General features: G+C 40.7%; 1 protein-coding gene across 3 annotated transcripts; it reads left to right on the forward strand.

Annotated features, from left to right (window-relative positions):
- Positions 1-800: 800 nt before the first annotated feature.
- LOC105841986 (uncharacterized) lies at positions 801-24,429 on the forward strand. Of its 3 annotated transcripts, XM_012692223.4 has the most exons (15): positions 801-1,876; positions 2,007-2,387; positions 3,390-3,761; positions 4,703-5,248; positions 6,936-7,490; positions 7,577-7,900; positions 7,976-8,220; positions 12,235-12,792; positions 12,936-13,012; positions 13,115-13,262; positions 14,043-14,187; positions 19,675-19,813; positions 20,324-20,432; positions 21,088-21,212; positions 22,621-24,429. In XM_012692223.4, exons 1-15 carry the CDS (start codon positions 1,200-1,202, stop codon positions 22,762-22,764), a joined length of 4,545 nt encoding a protein of 1,514 aa, XP_012547677.3. In that variant the 5' UTR covers positions 801-1,199; the 3' UTR covers positions 22,765-24,429. The 3 variants fall into 3 exon arrangements, with proteins under 3 accessions (XP_012547677.3, XP_012547676.3, XP_062529694.1); XM_012692222.4 differs by having other exon boundaries at positions 12,936-13,262; XM_062673710.1 differs by lacking the exons at positions 20,324-20,432; positions 21,088-21,212; positions 22,621-24,429 and having other exon boundaries at positions 12,936-13,262; positions 18,737-19,882.
- The last annotated feature ends 238 nt before the right edge of the window (positions 24,430-24,667 follow it).

A 24,667-nucleotide genomic window follows, 5' to 3' on the forward strand; every position in this document is an offset into this window, starting at 1 on the left:
CTGCCTATTTGTACCAGGAAATAGTCACGTGTTTTGGTTTGAAAGATCTTACAGCCACTAAACGACACAACGAGATTTTTTTCCCTATCTATTCGCTAGCAGCCTAAGGGATGAGCTGACGGGTTCTACCTGACAGAATTTGCTATCACTAGCCCTAGCAGGAGCAGTGCTCTGCTAAATCTACTACCGGATCGGAATCGCGACCCGCCGAGAAGATCCGACTAGAAACTCAATGGTCTGTTTCTATGGGCTTGTTAGCTCGTCGAATAACGACGGTGACTAGTGCTTGAAGAGCCTAAAAGCACTAAGAGATCCGGCGGATCCGACAAGAAATGATCCGGGCGAAAGCGTCTTTGCGTTACCCCGTCGTCTGGGTCGGATATATGTATAATTAGCGGCGGCCACAGTAAGAGCTTTATCTTGCTACACCGCTTCGTCGAAGTAGCATTCTGACGCTACGTTAAGATACTTACATATTGGTTCTAAATTTAGATCATTGTTAAGGTTGAAATTCTTCACATACCACGGTGCTCCGACGACTATCCCGCAGAAAGGCTATTGGATAACCTGGAGAATACAATTGAGACATCGATCTGATATGATGTCTATAGGCTACGCTGCCAATAATAACCATACAAAACAAACGTTAATCATATTATATGTAAATTAATTTTTTAAATTATTTAGAACGAGGATAATTGTACTTAATAAATACGTTTGTATTTGCCGATACTAATTGATGTCAAGGTCATTATCAACTGTCGTCATTGTTTTCTTTAAATTATTCGTGAAGTCACATTGATCTCAAAACATCAAACTAGAACAAAACTACTTATACCTCTGATTACAAAATCTAACAATGTCATAGATAGATACTAAATAATACTTGATCAATAATTTCCTCTTTTATACTCGGAATATTGTTTTGTGCGATAATTTCTGACCTATAAATACATACAGTATCATTTTACAACGAATCGTATTATGTCAGTATTTTTCTCTGATAAACAAACGTTACCGATCTCCTATTCAGTCTCCATTTTCAAACGGCGGTCAAAGGACGTGCGCGCACTTTATGGATAGAGAGAATTGAAATAATAAGAGCGAAATAATAGTGACGGCTCGTTGCAAATAGCACGTTAATTGAGAGCGGTGCATCCTGCATTTTCAATAAAGTGGACACGCACAAAGCACGCACAATGCTAGTGAAAATAGTGATCGTGTTTTTTATTACGAAATTCGCACGCGGACAAGTTAACGGAGAATTCTGGTGGATGAACGATAAAATCGCTAAATATCACAACACATTGATACCGCCGCCCGTATACGAGGATCTACCAGAATACGAAACAGACGACAGTGTTAAGATTGTATTCAGGGATAGCGAATTCGAAAAACACAATAGCATATTTCATGGAAGACACGGACATGGAAAATTAAAAAATCACAACTTACCCAAACGCGATTATGTTCAATACCCTAATGAGAACATTGCTCATTCAAAATATGATCAGTCGGAAAACGCAAACAATTTAATGATGGCTAGTGAATCCGGTAAACTTAATAAGAAACTTATTGCTGATAAACAAGCAACTGTATTCAAGCCTGATAATAACATTGTGTTTGAGCTACCAAAAAAGACGAAACAGGTTCTAAAAAACTATCCTGACGTAGAATTAAAAACGACAGAGCAAGCGATGCCGTTAACCAGGAGTACATTTGAAACACATCCTCCATTCGCCTCCTTCAACGACTATATGAATTTTATAAATGTCGATCAAAAGCCAGAAACTACACCCTCAGATATTTGCACATACATTAGACAAATGGAATGTGAGAGACGAATGGGCTTAGTTTATAATTTAGAAGTGGGCAGGTGAGTTTCATGAAACGCCCGACTATCATGAATGGCTTTAAATCTTAATTCATTAAAAATATAAAAGTTTTACGGGAAATCCAAAAATACTTCAAAAATATTAATATTTAATTAAAACACTTGTTTTCAGAGATCCAAAGAAAATCCCAAATGATCCGCAACTAATTTGTTGTATTTTATTTCCAAAGACTGACAGGGTTCAAAGTACTAGTGAAACTATTGCATTGGCCCAAGAACACAACACCAACCCACCAAAGACTTCAACCAAAACTCCAAATGAATTGAATAAAGTAGTATTAAATTTAACAAAAATTGATGACTACATTTCAAAGTATGCAGTCGTAAGGAATAATAGTTCTGGAGTACAAGGCACAAATATTGAGAAAAATGTAATTATACCCACTAAGCAGACATTAAATTTGAACAAACCGTCACAAAGTATGTGTACATACATCACTGAACAACAATGTCTTATGAATCATGGATTTGTTTACAATTTTTCACCAAAAGGGTAAGAAAATCTCTCAATAAACGTTTTTCTTTTCTTTCTTTTGCATATTTACAAGAAACTTTATTGGTTGTCGTGAAACGAAACATAAAAGACAGTTCAGATATCAAGTCGTTATTAATTAATGTACTGTACAGAGTACATATGTAGTGAGTGTTTTGAAGTGGTCGTGGCCTAAAGGATAAGACGTCCGATGCATATTCGTATGTAGCGATGCACCGGTGTTCGAATCCCGCAGGCGGGTACCAATTTTTCTAATGAAATACGTACTCAACGAATGTTCACGATTGACTTCCACGGTGAAGGAATAACATCGTGTAATAAAAATCAAACCCGCAAAATTATAATTTGCGTAATCACTGGTGGTAGGACCTCTTGGGAGTCCATACGGGTAGGTACCATCACCCCGCCTATTTCCGCCGTGAAGCAGTAATGCGTTTCGGTTCGAAGGGTGGGGTAGCCGTTGTAACTATACTGAGACCTTAGAACTTATATCTCGAGGTGGGTGGCGCATTTACGTTGTATATGTCTATGTCTATGTCTCCAGTAACCACTTAACATCAGGTGGGCTGTGAGCTCGTCCACCCATCAAAGCAATAAAAAAATATATGTAAGTAATCAGAAAATATAACATCCAATGTCTCAGTTCATGAAAAGAATGAAAAAATGTGATTTATATGTATTTACATATTTAAGCATATATACGGTATATTGTAATCATTCCTAAAAACAAAGATTGGTAATACATCTGGGGATACAGTGTTTTTACTTAGCACGGAATGATTACAGTCTTGGAAATACACTATCTTTAGGGTAACTTTTTATTCTCATTTCTATTCCGGTACCATTTAACTAACACCCTTAATATTATCAGCACTTCTACATTCTTCATAGTATTTCATTTATTTCAATATCATTTTGTATTTCTATATAATTTCAAAACATCTGAGAAAAGTACTATTGCAAATATAATAACTTTTTTATATTAAATAATTTATTTCTCAGATATCCTACAACAGTTCCGAGTAATCCGCATTTAATTTGTTGTATTCTACTAAGAATGACGGACACGGCTCAAACTACTGCTACTGTGTTTGCACAAGAAAGCATTACTGTCCCACCAAAACCTTCAACTGAAGCTACAAATGTATTGAGGAAGCCTGTACCTAATTTATCAAATATTGATAACTATATTTCAAAGTACGGTGTTATAAAAAACAGTTCCGATTTACAACTAAATAATGGCAATACACAAAATGAAATAGTTTCCGACATTAAAGTAACCAAAAATAAAAGTGCAGACATTACATGTACCTATACAACCGAAAGGGACTGTCTTATTAATAATGGAATTATTTACAAAGAAAAGCCAAAGAGGTAAGATTCTAATGAATATTAAAATATTTTTAAAGAAACCCGGAAAAACCCGATTGTATGCGGTAGAAATAATTAGTGTGCTAGTTACGTAGCTTTTCAATTAAGGAACCCACTAAACGACTCCACTATACTCTTCACTCTCAGTGGGTCGCGTTTCCAATCCGTTGGTAGATTGTGCGAAGCATTGCTCTAGCTAGGGCTAGTGTTAATAGTCACCAGGTTTAGAACCCCGTGAGCTCACCTACTCGCCCTATGAATCTAGTATGACAGCTCGAGGTCAATAGAAAAGGTAGAAAAAAAAAGAAAAAAGAACTGCACTCTTCGTCCGAACGTCCTTGGTCCTTTCGGAACAGAACTTGTAGAATTTGTAGCAAGGGTGGTCTCGGTAAGTGCTGTAATCAGACACTTGATCGGTCAAGTCGGCATCGGTGCCGTCATCGACAAAAAAACGATTTAACGCTGGCCACCTACTACAGCAAACCACTTCGACGGTTCCTAGATTCACAGTAAGATGCCCCAGACGGCGATAATAAATGCCCAGCGCAGCACAGCCCTAGTCTGAAGCTTCCGCGCTCCGATCTTCCTCACGCTTCCAAGAGTCAGTGTAATAATAAACTTTGGCTAGAACTAGGAAAATATTTACATGGAAAAATAAGATTGTCACTATTAAAAAAATATGAAGATGAAGCATTTCGTATTCTACATACTCGTATCTGTAATTAGCCAAGAAGATTTGCTTACTGCCCTAGGGGAAGACGTTTTTGTTAGTTTTTGTGATAGTTACTTGGTTTTTAAAACCAATAAATATTTAAAATTGATGATGTAACAAAGTTACTTTTTATAAAATAAATATCAGTTGATATTGTCTGGTTTGGTAATATTTATTGAAATTTAGATTATTGTAAGTCATATTAAGACAGGATCGTAAATTTTTTTTTCAGAAGCCAAGAAAACTCTCGTTCAGTATGTTGCATTTTACCATTGGAGAAGTCGTTACAAATCGCGATAAAAACGCCATCACTAGAAGAAAAGTATGTTAGTCAAACCATACAGCCATCTCTTAATTCAAAAAATAAATTCCAATACATTGAAGATTTTATTGCTAAATTTGGCGTTAATACCAATGATTCTAAAACACAACATGAAAATAAGCAACACCAACCTAATACTCAGACTGAAAGTAGTACGAGTATTAGCACGACGATCTCGTATATTGACATTTTCCAAACAAAAAAAACCATCAACGAAGAATCACATTTTAACTCCAAACCAAATTTCGTTGACAAAATAGATCCAAACAAATCAGTTCATGCAAGCAACACGAAAACAGTTGAAACAAATAATTATACAGAATCAGTTAACCGAATTGTTGGAACAAATAATATTTATAACGAAGAAAAACAGGAATCTACAGGTATTTGCAAATACATCATGAAGCAAGAGTGTATGAATCGCAAAGGATTTATTTACAGCACTGACTTTGGAAAGTAAGTTTAGAAACTTTAACAATAATATTAAACTCCTCCAAAACATATATGAAGAATCTAAATAGAAACATTTACTCTGTAAAACAGACAATTTTTCATAATCTCCTCACAGATGATACAGTTTTAATAAACACCATTATAATACTCCTAACGTGAATCTAACGCGGACCTGTGTGACCTTTACTAATATGGCACAAATAGTAATTTCTATTATTACACATTAGACGTTCGCGAGATGAATTTGACAATCGCTTGCTAGGTATTTGCTAAAGTGATCTCAAATAACTGAGCCCCTTTAATTTTAACTAAAACTCATTAACAAGAATATCAAAAGCTATGAATGGTATAATTTTTAAAGTTTTATTTTTTCAGTCTAACATTACAATTTAACACTGAAAGCAACATATCTTGTTAATAAAATCAAATGTCTAATACTAAAACCGTCAACAGGACTTGAGTTTTTCGAATAATAAGCATTCCCTAATTGTTTTTAATATCGTAAATGGGCAAATGAAGTCACGTCCCGCCTAGTGTTTACCGGAATTCATAGACAGCACAAGATCGTCGAGGTCTCAATTAAAGTGTGTAACGGCTGCCTACAGCACTATAGTAGAATTATTTTGCCCGTGCAGTTTGGCTCATAAAACATAGCCCGGCTAGGGCGGTGAGCATGTTGTGCGGGCGCAATGCCTTTATCGATAAAAACAAATGTGTCATCCAAGGCAGGTACACAGCGGCGGGGTGAGACATTGTTATGTTATAAGTCATTTGTACTTACCTGCAAATTATAGTACATTATGTCGAAGAGAAATGTGTTTTTATGCATTCGTTCTCTGAATTTCTTTAGTGGCACAATGGCTACTTCTTTGTTTTGTACCAAAACGGCAGAATTTATTCAAAATAATATTTGCACGTGTTGTTATCAAAAATATCTCTGAAATGAAAATAGATCCCGAAAAGTTACAAAGTGTTAATTTCTGCCGTTCTCGTTAACTTGTTGCGGCGATATATGGTGTAAGTGTTCGATTAGTGATTTTTTCTTTCATTTTTATCACTAACCCACAAAATGACAAAACTAAATACACTATCGATAACGCTTATCGACAACAATAATGCGCATCACTGTGCCCGTCCGTAAGGCTCGTGAGTGGAAGTGAGAGCGAAATACTTGCTTCGCCGCTCCGATTTTTTATGATCCAAACTGCACGAACAAAATAATTCTACTAAGAGTACAACCGAGATTATAATATGACTTCCAAAATATCACCGCGAACCCCAATAGGTCGTCGGTCCATCGCGTAGGGGGCACATTTTTATTTTATCTTTTATTATTTTCTGAAAATGTATTTCAAATTCTTAATTGTAAAACATCAACTCGGATCCTGACTTTTTATTAACCTGTTAGTTAAATAATGTAATATAATAATATGCATAATGTAATTTTATGTAAGTAAATATTGAATTTTATGTTTATACCTTTAATTGGCATGCATATCCGAATAGTATTATAATTTGAGTGGATTTCTATAACTGAATACATACTCTATCTTTTGGTGCAAAATAAATATATATAATAAATGGGGCTCGGTCGCTCTTATAGGAAACACTACCAACAGTGAATAAGTCCTATCACTGAAGGTAGCTAAAGCATTGTTACGGTATTTAATTAGATAAAATTAATTTACAGAAGCATTAAAAGAGGTCCCAATGATCCGCAATTAGTATGTTGTATTCTGGATGATAATTTAGCAAACAGTCATGACACTGGAGATGAAATCCCGTCCTACTCAAGCACAAGGACATATAATTCTCAAGAAACAACTACAAGTTCGACATCGCCTACAATAAATAAAAATGGAATACAAGAAGTACGGACAACTGCAATCCCATTCATATTTCCAGACAAAAAAAACTACATATTTAGTTACAATAATCAGCTCAATATCAATAAGCCACCAGTCAAAAACGAAAATTATACTTTGAATGATAACAAAAACACACAAACCGGCTCACTCTTAAAACCTAACATAGATTACCTTATCTCAAAGTATGGCGTGAATGAAAGTAAATCTGAAAACATAGCAATGAATAAAGTAAACGAAAATAAAAATGAAAACAATGCAATTGTCGAAAAGAATATTAGCAGCGCAATTTTATACAAAAAAATTAAGAATTGTACATTCATAAATAAATATAAATGTTTAAACGTTAATGGAACAATATCTAATTTACCCAGTGAAATGTAAGTGTGTATATGTGTTTATATTTACTATCCGGAGTTTAAAACATTTCTTGTCATTCGTGACTTTTATATTTTTTTTCTTTCAGAATTAATAAAATAGCTAATAATCAAAATTTAGTTTGTTGCGTAATGCCATCAAATACAAAGCATAGCACTGAGAAAAGCATAAAAGAAAGCATAGAAATAAAAAACAACTTCTCTAAAGAAACTGAAACTAACGCGAATTTAGTTTTCTTTCCTAAAAATAATCTGCTCAAAAAGCCAACAGAAAAAACTTTGGTTTTCTTCGACAAAGTCAATGAAAAAACAAATAAAAATGAAGGTGACAAGTCTTCAAATATTTGTACATATATCAAGGAATTCGAATGTAAACAACGATATGGCTTCGTTTATGGAATCGAATTCGGCAAGTAAGTAGTTATGATCCTTACGTTTAGTTATGATACCACACGTAAATTTAAAATAATTTAATAATTCGATTTCAGGAGTACCAAAAAAGGTCCTAGCGATCCAGAGTTGGTTTGCTGTATATTGCCTGAAAGCAACAAAAATAATTATCAAGTTAATGTAGTGGCTCACACAAACATTGGAGTATTTAATGAACAAACTGAGAATTTACAAACAACTGGTCCGAACAATGATATTAGTCCCCAGATAGACCCAAAGAGAAATGTATTTATACATAAACCAAAAGAAGCCTCGTCATTCGTCTTTCCTACTGAAAAATATGGTACCTAATGTTGGAATTAATAAAAAATTCTAATTACTAATTGCTAAAATATGTAATATATATGTAAGCTTGAGGGTAGACATTATCTTGTTGAACACCAAGTAAAACGATGTCACTTTTTGATTCCTGATTTAATCAACAATATGTTATCTTAACAATTCACTTTAACACTTGTCCAACTTTGACCAGTACGTACAACAGTCACTGAATCACACAACGTAACAAGGATATAGTAAGTGCACCGGGCAAGCGCAGTCCAACGAATGTTTCTTGCAAGGCACGCACCGCCTTTTTATACTAGCCGGCGCAGCTGGCTTATGAGTCACTTCTGTTGCCCGAGTGGAACGACACGGCCGGCGCACCCGGCTTGTGTGAGTCACGCCTGTTGCACGTGATGTTTATTAGAGATGTTGTTAACGCCGTCACGGCCATACTGACATGCGCTCGTCCTCGTGCGCCTTTTTATGGTTGTTCTGTAGACAATAAGCGTATTCGTTCATCCTGACATTAACGGATGCAACTTAAAACGTGGTCTATGATATTAACAATCTAATACGGTTCGGTTCGCATAATTCTTCAGAAAATCCTATACTGGCTATAAATACTGACTGCTTACATACCTGGGCCGGTTCATTTAAATCTCTTCAGGTATGTAAGTATGTCCCTTTTAACTTAAATCGGAATTGTTATCCCTTCAGTTTTTCGAACTGGACCGGATAATGCTAGACCGGATCGCAATCCCTGTAGCTAATTGTTGTGGCTAGTCCGGATGAAAATCCCTATAGCCAAGCCATTGGACCGGACAGACCCTTCAATGACTTCACACTTTTTTTTTTTTTCTCTTTTTTTTTTATTCATTGCTAGTCCGGATCAACATCCCTTTAGCCAAGTCGTTGGACCGGATACACCCTTCAACGACCTACATTTTTTTTCTCTTTTTTTTTTTTTTTTTGCTAGACCGGATTAACATCTCTCTAGCCACATACAATTCTCTTTTTTTTTTTTTTTTAATCTGCGTGTACGGTAGCGTTTGTTAAAACATATCTTAAACCAGAACATTTATACGGAATTTCTTCAGAAATAGTGCGAGACCGACCATCGTTTTCTACATTTCCAACACCTGCACCTGAGGTGCCTGAGCTTACAGACATTGTATCACTACCCGCAGACTATGTTTTGCTGTATCGCTATTTGCGGACAAAAATGTCGCTTCTGTTGTCAGTGATAGAGTCGTCATCATTAAGATCAGTTTCATGAACAAGATTACTTAACCCATCTGTGTACGCCGTCACGTCATCGTCACTATAATTTTCAGAAATTTCTAGTAGGCCTGACGGGCCTCGAGGTACTTCGCGTAAGTTTTCATGGGGAACTTTGTACACTAGAACCATTTACATGTCTCAACTTATACCTATCGTTTTCCAAAACTGCAGATGATTGAAAGATTACTGGTGGTCCGGAGGCCTTTCCCGCTTCACCAGGACGGGTGGGCGAGCAAAGGCCCAGCCAAGAGGGGTGGGATTTGCTAACAACTGCCCGAGCGCCTCCGCAGGAGACCTAACAACTCAAGAGCAATTGCTTCGCGAATGAATCTACTACCGGATCGGAATCGCGACCCACTGAGAAGATCCGGCGAGAAACTCAGTGGGCTGATGCATGGGTTAGGTTGCACGTCGACCTCTTTGTCGAGTTCGACGAGTACGATTACTGGGGTTCCTCAGCCTGCTCCTAGTGTTAGAGCTGAAGGTATCTAATGCAAGAGTTATTGGATCTGATGGATCCGTAAGGACGTGTCTAGGGTGACTACGGTGACTTGTTCATGAAACCGCTTACCATTGAATAAATTACTATGGCTTTGTTTTATAAGACTACATTCTGACCCTGAATGGAACATAAAGGGGGAGCCAAAACCACTTATCTGTAACACACTGAAGCTCTGGAACACACGTTGACGTCTCTGGTTGGACCTGCCACAGCACAGTCTCCTACGAGGCGGCGCACCCTAGCGCAAGTGCAGCCGGAGCGCGGGGGCTCCAATATCGGCAGTCCGTGCTGGAGGCGTGATCTCGTCGTTTGGCGGACCCGTCGGCCGGCCTCCGTACCGTCGAGGCGATCTGCCCGGTTCTCGCGGACTGGGTGGGCCGCGACCGCGGAAGTCTCACCTCCGGCTACACGATGTTACTCCCACACTGAGGAAGCCAACCGCGAACACTTGTCAAGCACGCACAAGCACGCACTTCACCGGAAAAACCTGCATCCGCCAGCGGAACCCGAACACCGCCGCATCGCCAGACACGAACGCACCGGACGTCTTATCTTACAGGTCACGACGACTTCAGATGTGTCAATTTTTCTTCCCCACGGAAACTTGCTTGCTTTCTTGTTTGCTTGCTTGCTGGAGCCCGAAGTCATCGAACGTGTAGTGTTATTGGTATTGAATTGAGTAGATTCTAAAATTTCAGCGACAATTCACAGTCTCATGTCCTGGTTTACTGTACTAGTGCCATGTAACTCTAGCAGTAGTCATTGTCTTAAAAACGATTCGTGTCGGAACTACCCACTCGTCATGACAGATCCATTATTGCGATCGAAGTTTTACTTGAGATTTGCACTTGCCTTAATTTCTTGCAATAGCTTGTTACGTGTTGTATTTCCGTTAGTAAATGCCATGTGATGAAGTCGACAGTCAAACTGGGCAACATGAGCCAGAACGTAAGATGTGACGATTTCTTCGTGGCTCAGATCTTCCATCGAGGTAACAGAGACGTTATTACACGACTTACGTATGCTGCATTCACGCTCTTGTGGCGTACCACTACTAGTATTCTGATCTGCATCATGTTTTTTTTTGCTGTACTTCGAACATGTTCAAACACGTCACGCCAGTGAGAGTAGAGTCCTGATCCCACTTCTGATGTAAGCTTGAGGGTAGACATTATCTTGTTGAACACCAAGTAAAACGATGTCACTTTTTGATTCCTGATTTAATCAACAATATGTTATCTTAACAATTCACTTTAACACTTGTCCAACTTTAACCAGTACGTACAACAGTCACTGAATCACACAACGTAACAAGGATATAGTAAGTGCACCGGGCAAGCGCAGTCCAACGAATGTTTCTTGCAAGGCACGCACCGCCTTTTTATACTAGCCGGCGCAGCTGGCTTATGAGTCACTTCTGTTGCACGAGTGGAACGACACGGCCGGCGCACCCGGCTTGTGTGAGTCACGCCTGTTGCACGTGATGTTTATTAGAGATGTTGTTAACGCCGTCATATACATACATAAATTAATGGTCTAATTATAATAAAATATAATTTAAACATTATATCATTATTTATAATCATCATATTTTTTTATTGCCCTTGTAGGCAGACGAGCATACGGTCCACCTTATGGTGAGTGGTTACCGTCCCCATGGACTTCAGCAATGCCAGGGGCAGAACCAAGCCGCTGCCCACCGCTTAATACTCTCCACAAGCCTCTTTTAAAGAAGGACATGTCATAGCGCTTGGGAAACACCGTGGAGGAGAGCTCATTCCATAGCCGGATGGTACGTGGCAAAAAATACCTCTGGGAACGCACTGTCGATGAACGCAGCGGTTCCAGATAATATGGATGAACTCTGCTCCGATGGCGGGAGGTGCGATGATAAAAAGGAGATGAGGGGACCATCTCAAACAATTCCTCAGAGCACTCCCAATGGAACATACGGTACAAAATACAGAGGGAACCGAAGTCCCTCCGCAGACCCAGAGGTTCCAAACGATATAATTTAGTAACATAAGAAATATACTGGTGGTGGCGTCTTGTGAACCTGTAAGGTTACGTACACCATTCTGCCTATTTCTGCCGCGAAGCATTCATACGTTCCGCTTTGAGGTGTGGGACAGTTGTTGTGCTGTAAAACTGAAACTTATAGCTCATGGTTCAAGATGGCTCCGGTAACCACTTAACATCAGGTGGGCAATGAGCAAAAAAAGATATGATCCTAAAACACCTAATTTATAGAATACAAAAATAACAAACTGAGTAACGTTGAGCACAACATGGAGTATACAAACAAAATCGAAAATCACCCTTTGAAAAACACTGCTACTTCAAAACATGACAATAATTATAAGGAAACAGAAAAACTTGTTATGACGTCGAATATAAATCCAATTAATAACAGATACAAGCGATCCACTGATGAAAACAGCAACACAGCATTAAACCAAAGAATGGTGCTACTGCAAAGAAGATTCACGACCCAGCCACCGAAACTAAGTAAGGAAATCACGCGGGTTAAAATAGTAACTTCAGATTATGATGAAGATCCTTACTGGAATGTCAAAAACACAAAATTTCATAGCCCAAAGGCAACCAATAAAAAGGAATGCGACTACCAAACGTGTGATTATTATATCGATGAACTCCCTAAGCCTGGTTTAAGTGGCTTATACTCTGATCATGGACAGAAACCATCTTACTACGTAGACTATAATGACGACGATATCATATCATCGGATAGTGATTATGAAGATATTGGTGCCTCTTTTGGATACTCGACAGTCGACCCTAAAATAGGTGAGGTTTGGTTAACGCAAAAACATTTTTAATTAAACTATTTTAGAAACTATACCTTAATCTAGTGTTGTTATTTTATTTGTTTAACTTATTATTTAAGAAAATAATTATCAAATTAACCAAATAAAACGCTATAATTTTAGGTACAACCAAAAGTAAAACTTATCTACAAGTTGGGCCATCAAGGCGCAACACAATTGCACCGGAAACATACGACCCGGTAAAGCTAACAGTTAATTTTCAGTCAAATCCAGATTTTCACGTTTTTGAAAATTTTAAATTGTTAAACATAGCAAACGGTAAATCCAAATTTTCATTGAAGATAAATGAACAGAAAAATACTGATGATAGCAAAAGCGAAGATTCGTCAGACACGGAACCTATAATAAATTCAGACTCTACTGAAGACGCTGTTGACGATCAATTATTTGAAGACTGTGGAAGAACAATAGTTAGAACAAACTTCGATGGTAATTTTAATCTATACTAATATTATAAAGCTGAAGAGTTTGTTAGTTTGTTTGATCCCGCTAATCTCAGGAAGTACTGGTCCGATTTGAAAAATTCTTCCAGTGTTAGATAGCCCATTTATTGAGGAAGGCTATAGGGTATATAACATCACGCTAAGACCAATACAAACGGAGCATCAATAAGAATGTTTCAAAATCGGGTTTCTTTTTCCTTTTTGACAGCTTCCGCTGCGTGCGCTGCGGAAACAATTAAAGTTTCGCTAAAATAACAGATTAACAGAATTGTTCCCCTTTGAAAGATCAAAAAAAGTCGGCGACAGCATATGTCTATATGTTAAGGCTGGCTCACTATAACGTTTTTTATGCTAACCAAATTTGTTCTAAAATAAAGCATTATTTGTGAAGGTGTTTTTATGAAGATAATATTAATCCCTGTCCAAATAAATACGTTGAGCCCGTGAGAGTCACCTACCGGTCCGCGAGTAGCTGGAATAGCCCCTTAGGTTACCAGCGATACTCTACCTTGGATTCTGACCCATGCGGAGATCGGACGTCGGGTAAGAGAGTACGAGGGAAGTCATATGATGGGTCGGGCACTAAAACATCTTTGGGCCCGCAGTCTGCTCCCAATATCTGCAAGCTGTCAAGTCCCACATACCCGACGCGCTCCCCCGGGGCGGACACCTCGTTTAAGATACGGCACCTTGTCCTGATTTTACCTAATCGCTGGGTTTTGCAGTTTTTGCTTAAAAACTCATTACTTTTCACATAACTTTTCAGCTACAAAGCGTAGTGGTGACGCTAAATATGGGTCACATCCGTGGCTTGCTCTAGTAGTGCCTACCAAACAACAACAGAAAATACTATGCTATGCCACACTCATTCATCCCAAGGCTGCAATAACAACAGCGGACTGTGTTTATGAGTATGTATAATTTATGACGTATTTATACGATCATGATTTTGATATTTACTGATGATGGTAGTTTTTCTGTGAGCCGACGCTGTTAGGTACTACTACCACAAAGCATGAATCCTTATTCGATATAATTAAAATTAAGACAGATCTGATGTTTTTTTTTTTTTTTTTTTTTTTTTTTTTTTTTTTTTTTTTTTTTTTTTTTTTTTTATGATTGAAAGTTTACTGGTGGCCCGAAGGCCTTTCCAGTTTCACCAGGACAGGTGGGCGAGCAAAGGCTCAGCCAAGAGGGGTGGGATTTGCTAACAACTGCCCGAGCGCCTCCGAAGGAGACCTAACAACTCAAGAGCAATTGTTTCGCGAATGAATCTACTACCGGATCGGAATCGCGACCCGCTGAGAAGATCCGGCGAGAAACTCAGCGGGCTGATGCATGGGTTAGGTTGCACGTCGACCTCTTTGTCGAGTTCGACGAGTACGGTTACCGGGGTCCCTAAGCCTGCCCCTAGTATTAGAGCTGAAGGCATCTAATGCAAAGGTTATTGGATCTGATGGATCCGTAAGGACGTGTCTAGGGCGTCGACGGTGACTGGCTCCTGCATGATCAGGATTCGGGGAGTAGTCAGCGGCGGCAACGATAAGGCGATTATCATGACGCATAGCCTTATCGAAGTATCGTTCCGACGCTGACTTCATGTATTTCCGAATTGATTCGAGGCCCAGGTCGTCGTGTAGGTCAACGTTCCTCACGAACCACGGAGCCCCGACAGCTAACCTGCAAAAGCGGGATTGTAGGGATTGGAGGGTGTCTATGTGTGTGCGGGCCGCGTGAGCGAACACCACACTCGCGTAAGTCATGACGGGCCTTATGCAAGTTTTGTAAAGTGTCACCTTGTTCCGAAGGGACATTTTACTCCGCTTACAGATCATGGGGTAGAGTCTACCGAGAATAAACGCGGCACGGTCACGGACTGATTTTATATGCGGGCGGAATGTCATCGATGCATCCAGGGTAACGCCCAGGTACTTGACCTTCCTGGCCCAGGGTATGGGTTGTCTAAAGAGAGTAATCGGGGGTGTGAGATTCCTCCTCCTAATCCGGGAGGAAATCCGTGTGGAGCTTCCCCTCTGAAATAGCACCGCAGTACTTTTCGCTGGGTTGATGTCTATGCGCCATTTTCGGAACCACTGTCCTAGGGCTAGGGCTGCGCTCTGAAGCTTCTTCGCGATTAGGGACTTATTTCTACTAGAATAGTAAACAGTCGTGTCGTCGGCGAATAAAGCTAAATGGGTCGGCGGCGACCGGGGAATATCGTTGACGAATAAGCTAAATAGGAGGGGTGAGAGGACAGAGCCTTGCGGGACTCCAGCTGTGAGAGGTCGTGGGGAGGAGCGGGTTCCCTCGACTCGATATCGAAAAGAGCGGTTCGACAAGAAGTCCCGTATGATGAGCACGAGACTATCCGGCACGCCCATGTTGAATAGTTTGAAAATCAAACCATTGTGCCAGACTTTGTCGAACGCTTTTGCGACGTCGAAGAAGAGAGCTCCCGTGTATAACGGTTTTGGTCGATTAAGCCCCACAAGAATGTGCTCCGTGAGGCGGTGCACCTGTTGAACGCATGAGTGATTTGTACGGAATCCGAATTGTTCATCGATAAGAATGCCCTTGGATGAGACGAAGTCTCTGAGGCGTTTGTAGAGCAGACGCTCATACAGTTTGCCTAGAGACATGAGGAGGCTAATCGGGCGGTAGCTCGTCGGATGATTTTTTGGTTTACCGGGTTTATGTATGCCGATAACGTCCGCTTCTTTCCACACCGCGGGAAAGATACAGTTCGCCATAGCGGCATTGAAAATAGATGCCAACATCACGATGAGTTGGACGGGTAGAAGTTTAATAACGCGGTTGGATATACCGTCGGAACCGGGAGCCTTGCGAGGACGTAGGTCTTTGATCAAGTCTTTAACTTCCATCGGGGTGACGGGTGGTAACGCATCAGAGGGTGGCAAGGAGGCTCTGCGTTCTACCTCACTGTCTACTAATTCTACATGAACAGGGTCCACGGATTGAGTGCTGGGCGTGCACTGGGTTTGCAATGTATCGGCCAGCAGCTCTGCTTTTTCGTCATCATCGAACGCCGCGAGTCGGCCTGAGGGGCCTACGAGGGGGGGCATAGTTACTACCGTATCCGATTTGAGAGTACGAGCTAAGCGGTAGTAAGACCTTTGGGAGGGCGCGAGTCCTTCTAAGAAATCAGACCATCTGGCATCTCGGACTTCGGCGATGCGAGACTTTACGTCGCGTTGTAGGGCACGCATTCGAATACGATTTTCCGCGGTAGGATACCTGTCGTAGGCGCGTATCGAGGCGTTCTTAGCTCTAAGGAGTTCCCTAATATCGTCGGACAATTTGAAGCGGTGAAGGAAGTCCTCCGCTACAACTTGTTTCGATGACCTATCTAATGTCGAGGTGATGTGTGACGTTAAGATGTCTATGGCTTCAGCGGTATCCTGAGGAGACGGGATAGAGTCCGGGTTAAACGGGAGCGATGGTGGATCAGATTCAGCCAGGCTGATGCCCAGCGTGTGCCAATCCACCACAGTCCTCGTGACGGGAACGGAATCGGGAGCGCGACCGAGCTTCATAACGACGGGACGGTGGTCTGAATCTAACTCTGAAACTACTCCGATCGAGTGTAAGCGCAGTTACGTTTTTTAATAACGCTATGTCGAGTATATCCGGGCGATGCGCGATATTTAGCGGGTAGTGAGTCGGGGTTAGCGGAGCGACGATATCGAAGGCGAGATCATCGACTAACGTGTCAAGCCGCCTGCCATTCGGGGTTGTGGTGTGTGAGTTCCACCTGATGTGTTTACAATTTAGGTCGCCCGCCAGAATGACAGAGCTCCCCATACCGAGCAGCGCCTCGATATCACTGCTTAGAACGATCTTATCCGGTGGAAGATAAACGGACGCGATAACGATCGGCGCGTGTCCCGTCAGTGAGATTCGGCACACTGATGCTTCGATATTAGCGAGCGCGGGAGGATCGAGCGGGACGCAATGCAGGGCTCTTCTATAGTAAATGACGGTACCACCACCACGGGCAGAGAGCCTGTCGTTCCTGACCATGTTATAGTTCGCGATTTTAGGGTCACGGCGCGCGGGCTTAAGTAGGGTCTCCTGCACTAAAAAGATATCAATTTGGTGGTCACGCAAAAAGTCAGAAACCTGATCACGTTGATTTGCGAGACCGTAAGCGTTAAAAAATCCTATCGTTACGGATAGGGGCTTTATTCTACTTATATACGCCATTGATTACCGGCGGAGTGAGGGGAGGACGTACGTATTTAATGACGCGTATACGTCGGCGTATTCCTGCACAACGGCTATAAAGTGTTGTGCAGTGGAGGCAGCGCGAATGGCGTCGCCCAAAGCGTTAACGCGCTCAAAGTTGATCGACTGAAAGAAGTCGATCGCTAAAGCGAGATTGTCGGACGCGGTCGGAGGGCAAGTCGCGGGAGAGGGACGAGTCGCGGGGGCGGGACGAATCGCGGAGGAGGGAGTTGTAGCCGTGTTCGTGTACGGCAGCGGTTTTGCCCAGGCCGAGACACTGGGCACCGCCGCCGGAACGAACGCTGGCTTAGCCTGCGACGCAGAGGGTGCCGAGGCTTTGATGTCTGGGCCGGAAGCTCGGAGGCGGTTTTGGCGGGCGACGTGGCGATTTATTTTCGGGGCTCGGGGGCAACCACGGTAATTCGCGGGGTGACCCTGTGTTCGACACAGGACGCAGCTAGGCGGTTCCGTCGCGGTTTTTTGGTCGCGAGCGCAGAGGGCCGTGGCGTGATCGCCCAAACACTTAACACATCGGGGGCGCGCGTGACAGTTACGGGAAGAGTGCCCGTACAATTGACAGTTATGGCACTGGCTAGGAGTGCCTTTTTTATGGGGGGCTTCGACAGCGATACCAGAGAGCCTACAGACGGTCTGTGTGTTAAAGATTTTCTTACCCTCGGGGGTAGGCTGGAGAGCGACTAGAACCATATTATATGGCTCCCTACCGCGACCGGTGTGCATACGGTGCACAGAATTCACTGGTAGGCCTTGTTCTAACAGGTCGGCTTTTACGAGCTCTACATCTAACTCTTTAGGGATTCCGCGTATTACAACGCGGAGTTCGCGCTCCTCCTGGAGCGTATACGTATGGAAACTTATACGCTCCTTACGGAGGTAAGAAGAGAGGGCCCTATGGTCGTCGGGTGTTTGAACCTTAATTTGAATGCCGTTCGCGAGGTTACGGGCATTCGTGAAATTTATATTTTTGGCCTTAAGGGCCAGGCAAACTCGATCCCAAGCTGCCTTCTCCTGAAGTATAACCGGGGGAGGGGTCTGGGTTTTATTTTGTGCCACCGGACGCGGCGACGGAGTGGCACGGGCTGGGGGCGCAACGGGAGTCTGAGGGCGGGGGCGCGACGCGTTCACGGCTTTGCTAATTTTAGCGGCCGCGGGAGCTCGAGACTCCGCGGCACGCTTCTTACCCTTCTGTACCAGGGTGAATCCATCCGTCGATGAGGCGGGGGCGAGGTCGACCTCCATGTCCGAGTCAGAGTCGGAGCACGAGGAGGCGGGTGCAGGCGACCTACGAGCAAGTGCAGGTGTTTTAGAGGGCGCGACGGAGGCCGCGGATGATCGCTCAGCTGAAACGATGGTCACGGCGGACGACGCAGCAGCTTTTCTCGCCAGTATAGGCGACACGGGAGCGGCAGGCACGACAGAGGCTGTGCTCAATGCAGAAGCTCTGCACGCAGGTACAGGCGACGCAGGAGCAGCGAGCGCGGCGGAGTCCTCGAGAGGGCTCGCAGTGTGATTGGCCTTGAAGGCCAAAAACTCCGAGGCGAGCTGTGGGTGGCGAAGTCGGAGGAATTCCGCGAATACAGCGTCCATGATCGCTGAGTACCCAGGTGGGGCGGCCCCGGGTCTTGAAAACACTCGCCTTGCGGCGAGGCCCCAACTTCTCGGACCTGAGCGGTTCTATTGAACACAGGTGGCAATGCGGCGCGATTACTACAGGACAAAGAAAAAGCACAACAAAACAGAAATTACGAAAAGAAACAAAACAAATAAATACTTGCAGGAAACCACTTTGTCGGCAGATGTACCACGAACACAGAAACAACAAAAGGAAACAAAACAAATAAAAACTTCCAGAAAGAGCACTTAGTCGGCAGATGTACCACAAACACAGGCCGCGCGAACAATGGCCGGGCTAACAAAAGCCGGGCGAACAAAGACCGGGCGATCGAGTGGACGATGAGCACGTCCGCACGTGACGGGTGCCTCTATCGGAATGAGATCTGATGTCTCTAAGTGGTCGGCGGTATAGGCGTTGTCATCTCTATGCGCTCCTATGAGCACTTTATATATGCAATGCAAAAAAATATATGAAAAAAACAGATATCATTTCAGTGTGTAAATTATTCTTGTGTAAGGAAACCCCCGGGTGGAGTAACGCTCATCGCAGGCGTATGGGATCTGAACCAGAGGTCACGCGCTAAAACTCGTGTACCTGCTATACATATACACAAAGAATACACGAATGAGCATTTGGACCGTGATCTTGCTATTCTTGTAAGTATTAATTTTACCTTAAAAACCGAAAACTGTTTCAAACTTCCTTTAATGAAGGTCAATTCAACACGAAACGAAATTCCAAATACGAATTCTCAGACTTCAACAATGAATTAACTACTGTATATATTTATTTATTTTTGAGTACGGGAGTCAGATGTATGGCAATAAAACTTTATAATAATATCTTAAAATAAGACTCATTTCAAATAGATACAAAAAAACACTTTTCAAGCTATCAGCATTTGCGCTTTGAGATCGTAAATTTTACCCACCTACGGCAACCAAAGAAAATCATGTTTCCTTAAATCATATTAATTTAATATCGAAATATACATTTTTTTTACTAACGTTATGGATATAATCAATAATTTATACTAATGGTCGCCGACTAATGCTTCAAGATTTAGATCCATTTTATGTGTAAGATAGTATTTTTACATAGTATCTTTTTGGGATATCTATAATGTACATCAATGCAGATATAAGGAATTCTTTTTGATTTCGCAGACTTGGCGACTACCATTAAAACTGGGCCCAAACATCCAACCAGCTTGCCTCGGTGATGTAAATTTAGGAGCAGATTGCATGATCTTCGGATGGAGTGGTTTTGATCAAGGTTTGATGAACTTAAACAATATTTATTTTATATATCACTACATAGTATAAAACAAAGTCGCTTTCTCTGTCCCTATATCTGTCCCTATGTATGCTTAAATCTTTAACTACGCAACGGATTTTGATGGGGTTTTTTTTAATAGATAGAGTGATTGAAGAGGAAGGTTTATATGTATAATAACATCGTCCATAAAATAGTGAAGAAATCTATAATTTTAAATGTAATAGTTAATCCAGTAATTCAATTCTAAATTAATCCAACAGGGGGTGGGGGTTTTGATTTGAATTTAATGAAGTTGGTTTTGATATTGATTTAATATTGTTTTTGAAATGTTGATAACACCGATTACGCTTAAAAGCTCAAAAGATATTAGATATAAAAAATACCCACCAGACTGAGTAGGTAGTTTTAAAATATTTTAAGTGTACATTCCCTCCGGACTGAGCTTGTGCTTACTCGTCTGTGCTGGTGAAATTGGAAAGACCTTCGAGTCACCAGTAAGCCTTCCTTCCAAAAAAACAATAATATTGTTGTTGAAAACAATATTATACTTGGAAACATTGTTTTCCACAGGTGCTCAGCTCAATCACCCTGCCTAATTTACTTTCCATACATATTATTTAGTGTACACTTTGTAATTATAATTATCTTATAGCAATAAAGTCAAGGTCCAAATGGCAAAGGGTAACGACCGGCGATTGCGACGATATCGTAACCTCCTCCGAGCAAGAGATTCCAAGAACAGCATTCTGTGCTAAATTCCATTCTCGTCGCACCGTGGTAATTTTTACATTCATTTAAACTACTTTTATTGTACTGTCTCTCTATGGAGTAATAATATTCGACCAGCGAAATTTCTAAATTCTTATAAAAGTACTGGAAGTTATTGTGAACTTGTATGATTGTTTTTAAAGGTTAAACTCACGTCGTGTCTATGAGCCATTAGGCTCAACGTCAGCTGGTCCATGAGTCCGCATTCTATTCCACAACAGTCTAGGTGTGGCAGAGCTAAAAACAAAACTAGTATCCTTCTGGATACTAGTGTTAAAACTAGTATCCTTCTGGATACTATTTAACGGATTTAATCCTTCTGGATACAAGTTTAATTCTTTAAATGAAAATTGACATTAAATTAAAACAGTAATGTCGTTGAAGTAGACCTCTGTCGCTCCATACATGTGCCATGCGACACGCACACGCTCCCCGCTGCCTCCTAACAACCTGACCCACGCTAAGAGTCGACAAACATTGAGACTTCAATATCATGTCTTAGGGAGGGTTTCGGTATTAAAGTTTTGACATCTCTGTACTCCACTAATCATAATTCGAGGGGTGAAAGCCTATTTGGTTTAAGCGACATTTTTTCAACTTTACAGGAGAGAGCATTAGGAGAGCTTTACATTTAAAGTTTAATAATTAAGAGAAAAAAATATCATAACAAAACAAATTCTAAAGCTATTTGAATGAAAGAAGCTTTATTGAAATTTAATTAACAACATAGAACTGTTGATTCTAATACCAAATAAAACGCACCTTTAAATACAAAGATAATGTGTATTAAGCGAAATGTCACTTAAGCTGAATAGCCTTCGATATATTATGTAGCTCGACACCTGTTTGCTTAGTGCGAACTTTTTAACGTTCTCGATAGCGTAAAAGTTAGCTCATATTTGTATGGAATGGGATCGTTTGCGTACGTTTGCCGCCAGGGGCGCTGTTCCAAATGCATACAAAAAAACTTCAGAGGTGTCAAGGGACACCCGGATGGAACGAAGTTCCTTTCGATTAATTAGTGAAGGAATTGTATTTTTTTTTAAAGTTATAATAATAAATTACGGCATTATGAAGAAGAAAAAAACAATACTATGAACTAAATTACTATTGTTGAAACGCTATCTCGAGAAACTGTACTCATTACGCGGACCAATCGGATACGAGCAATGTCACGCGATAAGCGCCTACACGTTGATTGGTCAGAATGACGGATCTAAAAAGTGTCGTGACAACTTTTCGTAAGAATTTTTTCCGTCTAGCCCCCTTTCACAACGCGCGATAAGGAACTTCGTTCCAATAGGCTTAACTTATACGCTATCGAGAACGTTAAGAAACTCGCACTAAGCTCACAGTGTCAAAATGCTTCTTTAACTTCGAACATTGGACTTGACAATAAGCCAGTATTTGATTACAGAGCGGTATAGGAGGCTCCTTGATTTGTAACGTGGACGGTCGCTGGTCTTTAGTCGGCGTTGCCGTGTCTCGTCACATTTCGTTGGTGTTACTACCAGCTCGACCTTGGGGTTTGAAGGCTGGCAACTTTATAGACGGAATTTAAACAGGTCAGTCTTCTTGATTAGAAATTAAATTAAACACGACCGTTAACACGTCGTACATGACCACGAAAACTGTGAAGTATTGGAAACATCTAAAGTAATATAGTGACTTTTTTTTAAATAATAATTGTACACTCCAGGTTAAACAGTAAAAGAAGTTCTAATTCTGAAATTAGAACTATAGAATCGAGACAACGCTGACGTTTCAAATTTTCGTTTTTTTCTTCAATAAAACAATAATGTTGATCGTTTTTATTTTATTTATTTTACATTTAGATAATCATATGACTTAACCCATAACAATTTTACTATAAATTTAACAAAAGAAAAACGAATCTCCTTCCGCTCTGGGCAAATAAGACGACGCGGCAATGTCATAAGGAACTAACAACAACAAAAAAACCTAAATTACAATTGGGAATGTCGAGATCTCTTATATGAAACTAATACAACCATTTCGAACGCAAACAAAAAAAACTATTTATTTATATACTTATTACGTTCTTTGGCGTCACATCCTAAAGTATACAGCATGCACAATAACTAATTTAATGAATATTGTTAAACGCGATTCTTAAAACATTAAAACTGTGAAGCAGACCTTTGTGAGCGTAAATAGAACAGTGATCATTATTGAAAATAAAATCGGTCGGTTGCTTCTCTTACTCCTATAATGAGGATTGAGCTAATATAATAATTATAAGTCTTAGTTTCAGCCCACAACGGTCGAGAGACGCGCGAAGACATCATAACCGCGACCTCTCGTCCAACTAAACAATAATTTGTCGTAACTTAGTAATACTTACAGATTTCCTTCAGCGAAATATTTGTCGTCAATAAACCCGTTGCCTACTAGCTTCGTATTATAAATAATATTTGCGATACATAATATTTAATGCTATTTTATTTTCGTTCGTTTTTTTATTTTCTCAAAATATGACATAGACTTCTTTAGTAAAAAATTAAATCGATGAATCTAAAAACGAATATTTAAAAACTTTACTTTTAATATCACACGAAATATTTTTTTTTATGAATCAACTATACGCACACGTCAACTCATCTAAAATACTCAAAACAACAAAAACTATAGTGACCATTTCAAAAATAAATGTTCTAATTAACTAAAAAAAGCATGGAGTCGTTTTCTAGTTTTTTTTTTCTTTTTTCTAACAAATAATCTGAATGAAATCTTTATTAGTATTTTTCTCCATTATCTATCTTTTACAAATGTGTAACTGTGCCTGTTCGTTTTGATTACAGAACATTTTCAATACAAATTATTAACCCCGTATTTAGTCCGCCATATCGATAAGTTTGAAATTTCAACGACTATTCATTGTCTGAATGTGAAAAAGACATTTACTTTACAGAGCAAAAGTACGCAATCAAACTTAACGAATTAATTACGGGCAGTATGTGAGGACTGGGTCACATTGTTTTAATGCGTCGATAAAACACTAATATAATTTTTGTAACAAGATCACGATTGAATGATGATGCTCGTTCTGTCGCAGGCGCGTCAAGCGATCACGAGCGGCTCGTCGTCCGAGAAGCCTTGGATCGGAGGAACGTCGTCATCATCTGAAAAAAAAATATTTTGTATTCTATATTCCTCTATAATAAAGACTATAATTGAATGCCTTCTTTATTCGTGTTTGACGAAATGATGTGTTTTGTGGTTTCAAACAACAATGACTGCCCCACCTGTCAAATCGACACGCACCTTATGAACTGTTAGAGTTTTTTTTTGGTCAGGAGAAAATCGCCGGACTTCCGCCCTCCACTGGGGATGGCGGGCGGAGCATGTCGGAGTCGAACCGACTAAAGCCTCCTGTCGCTCAACAACCCACGTCCAAACCTCGCATGAGACAGAACTCATGAAAAGGCTAAGGGGGGAAAGTG

The sequence above is a fragment of the Bombyx mori genome, chromosome 18, assembly GCF_030269925.1.
Source record: "Bombyx mori chromosome 18, ASM3026992v2".
In the NCBI taxonomy this organism is placed as follows: domain Eukaryota; kingdom Metazoa; phylum Arthropoda; class Insecta; order Lepidoptera; family Bombycidae; genus Bombyx; species Bombyx mori.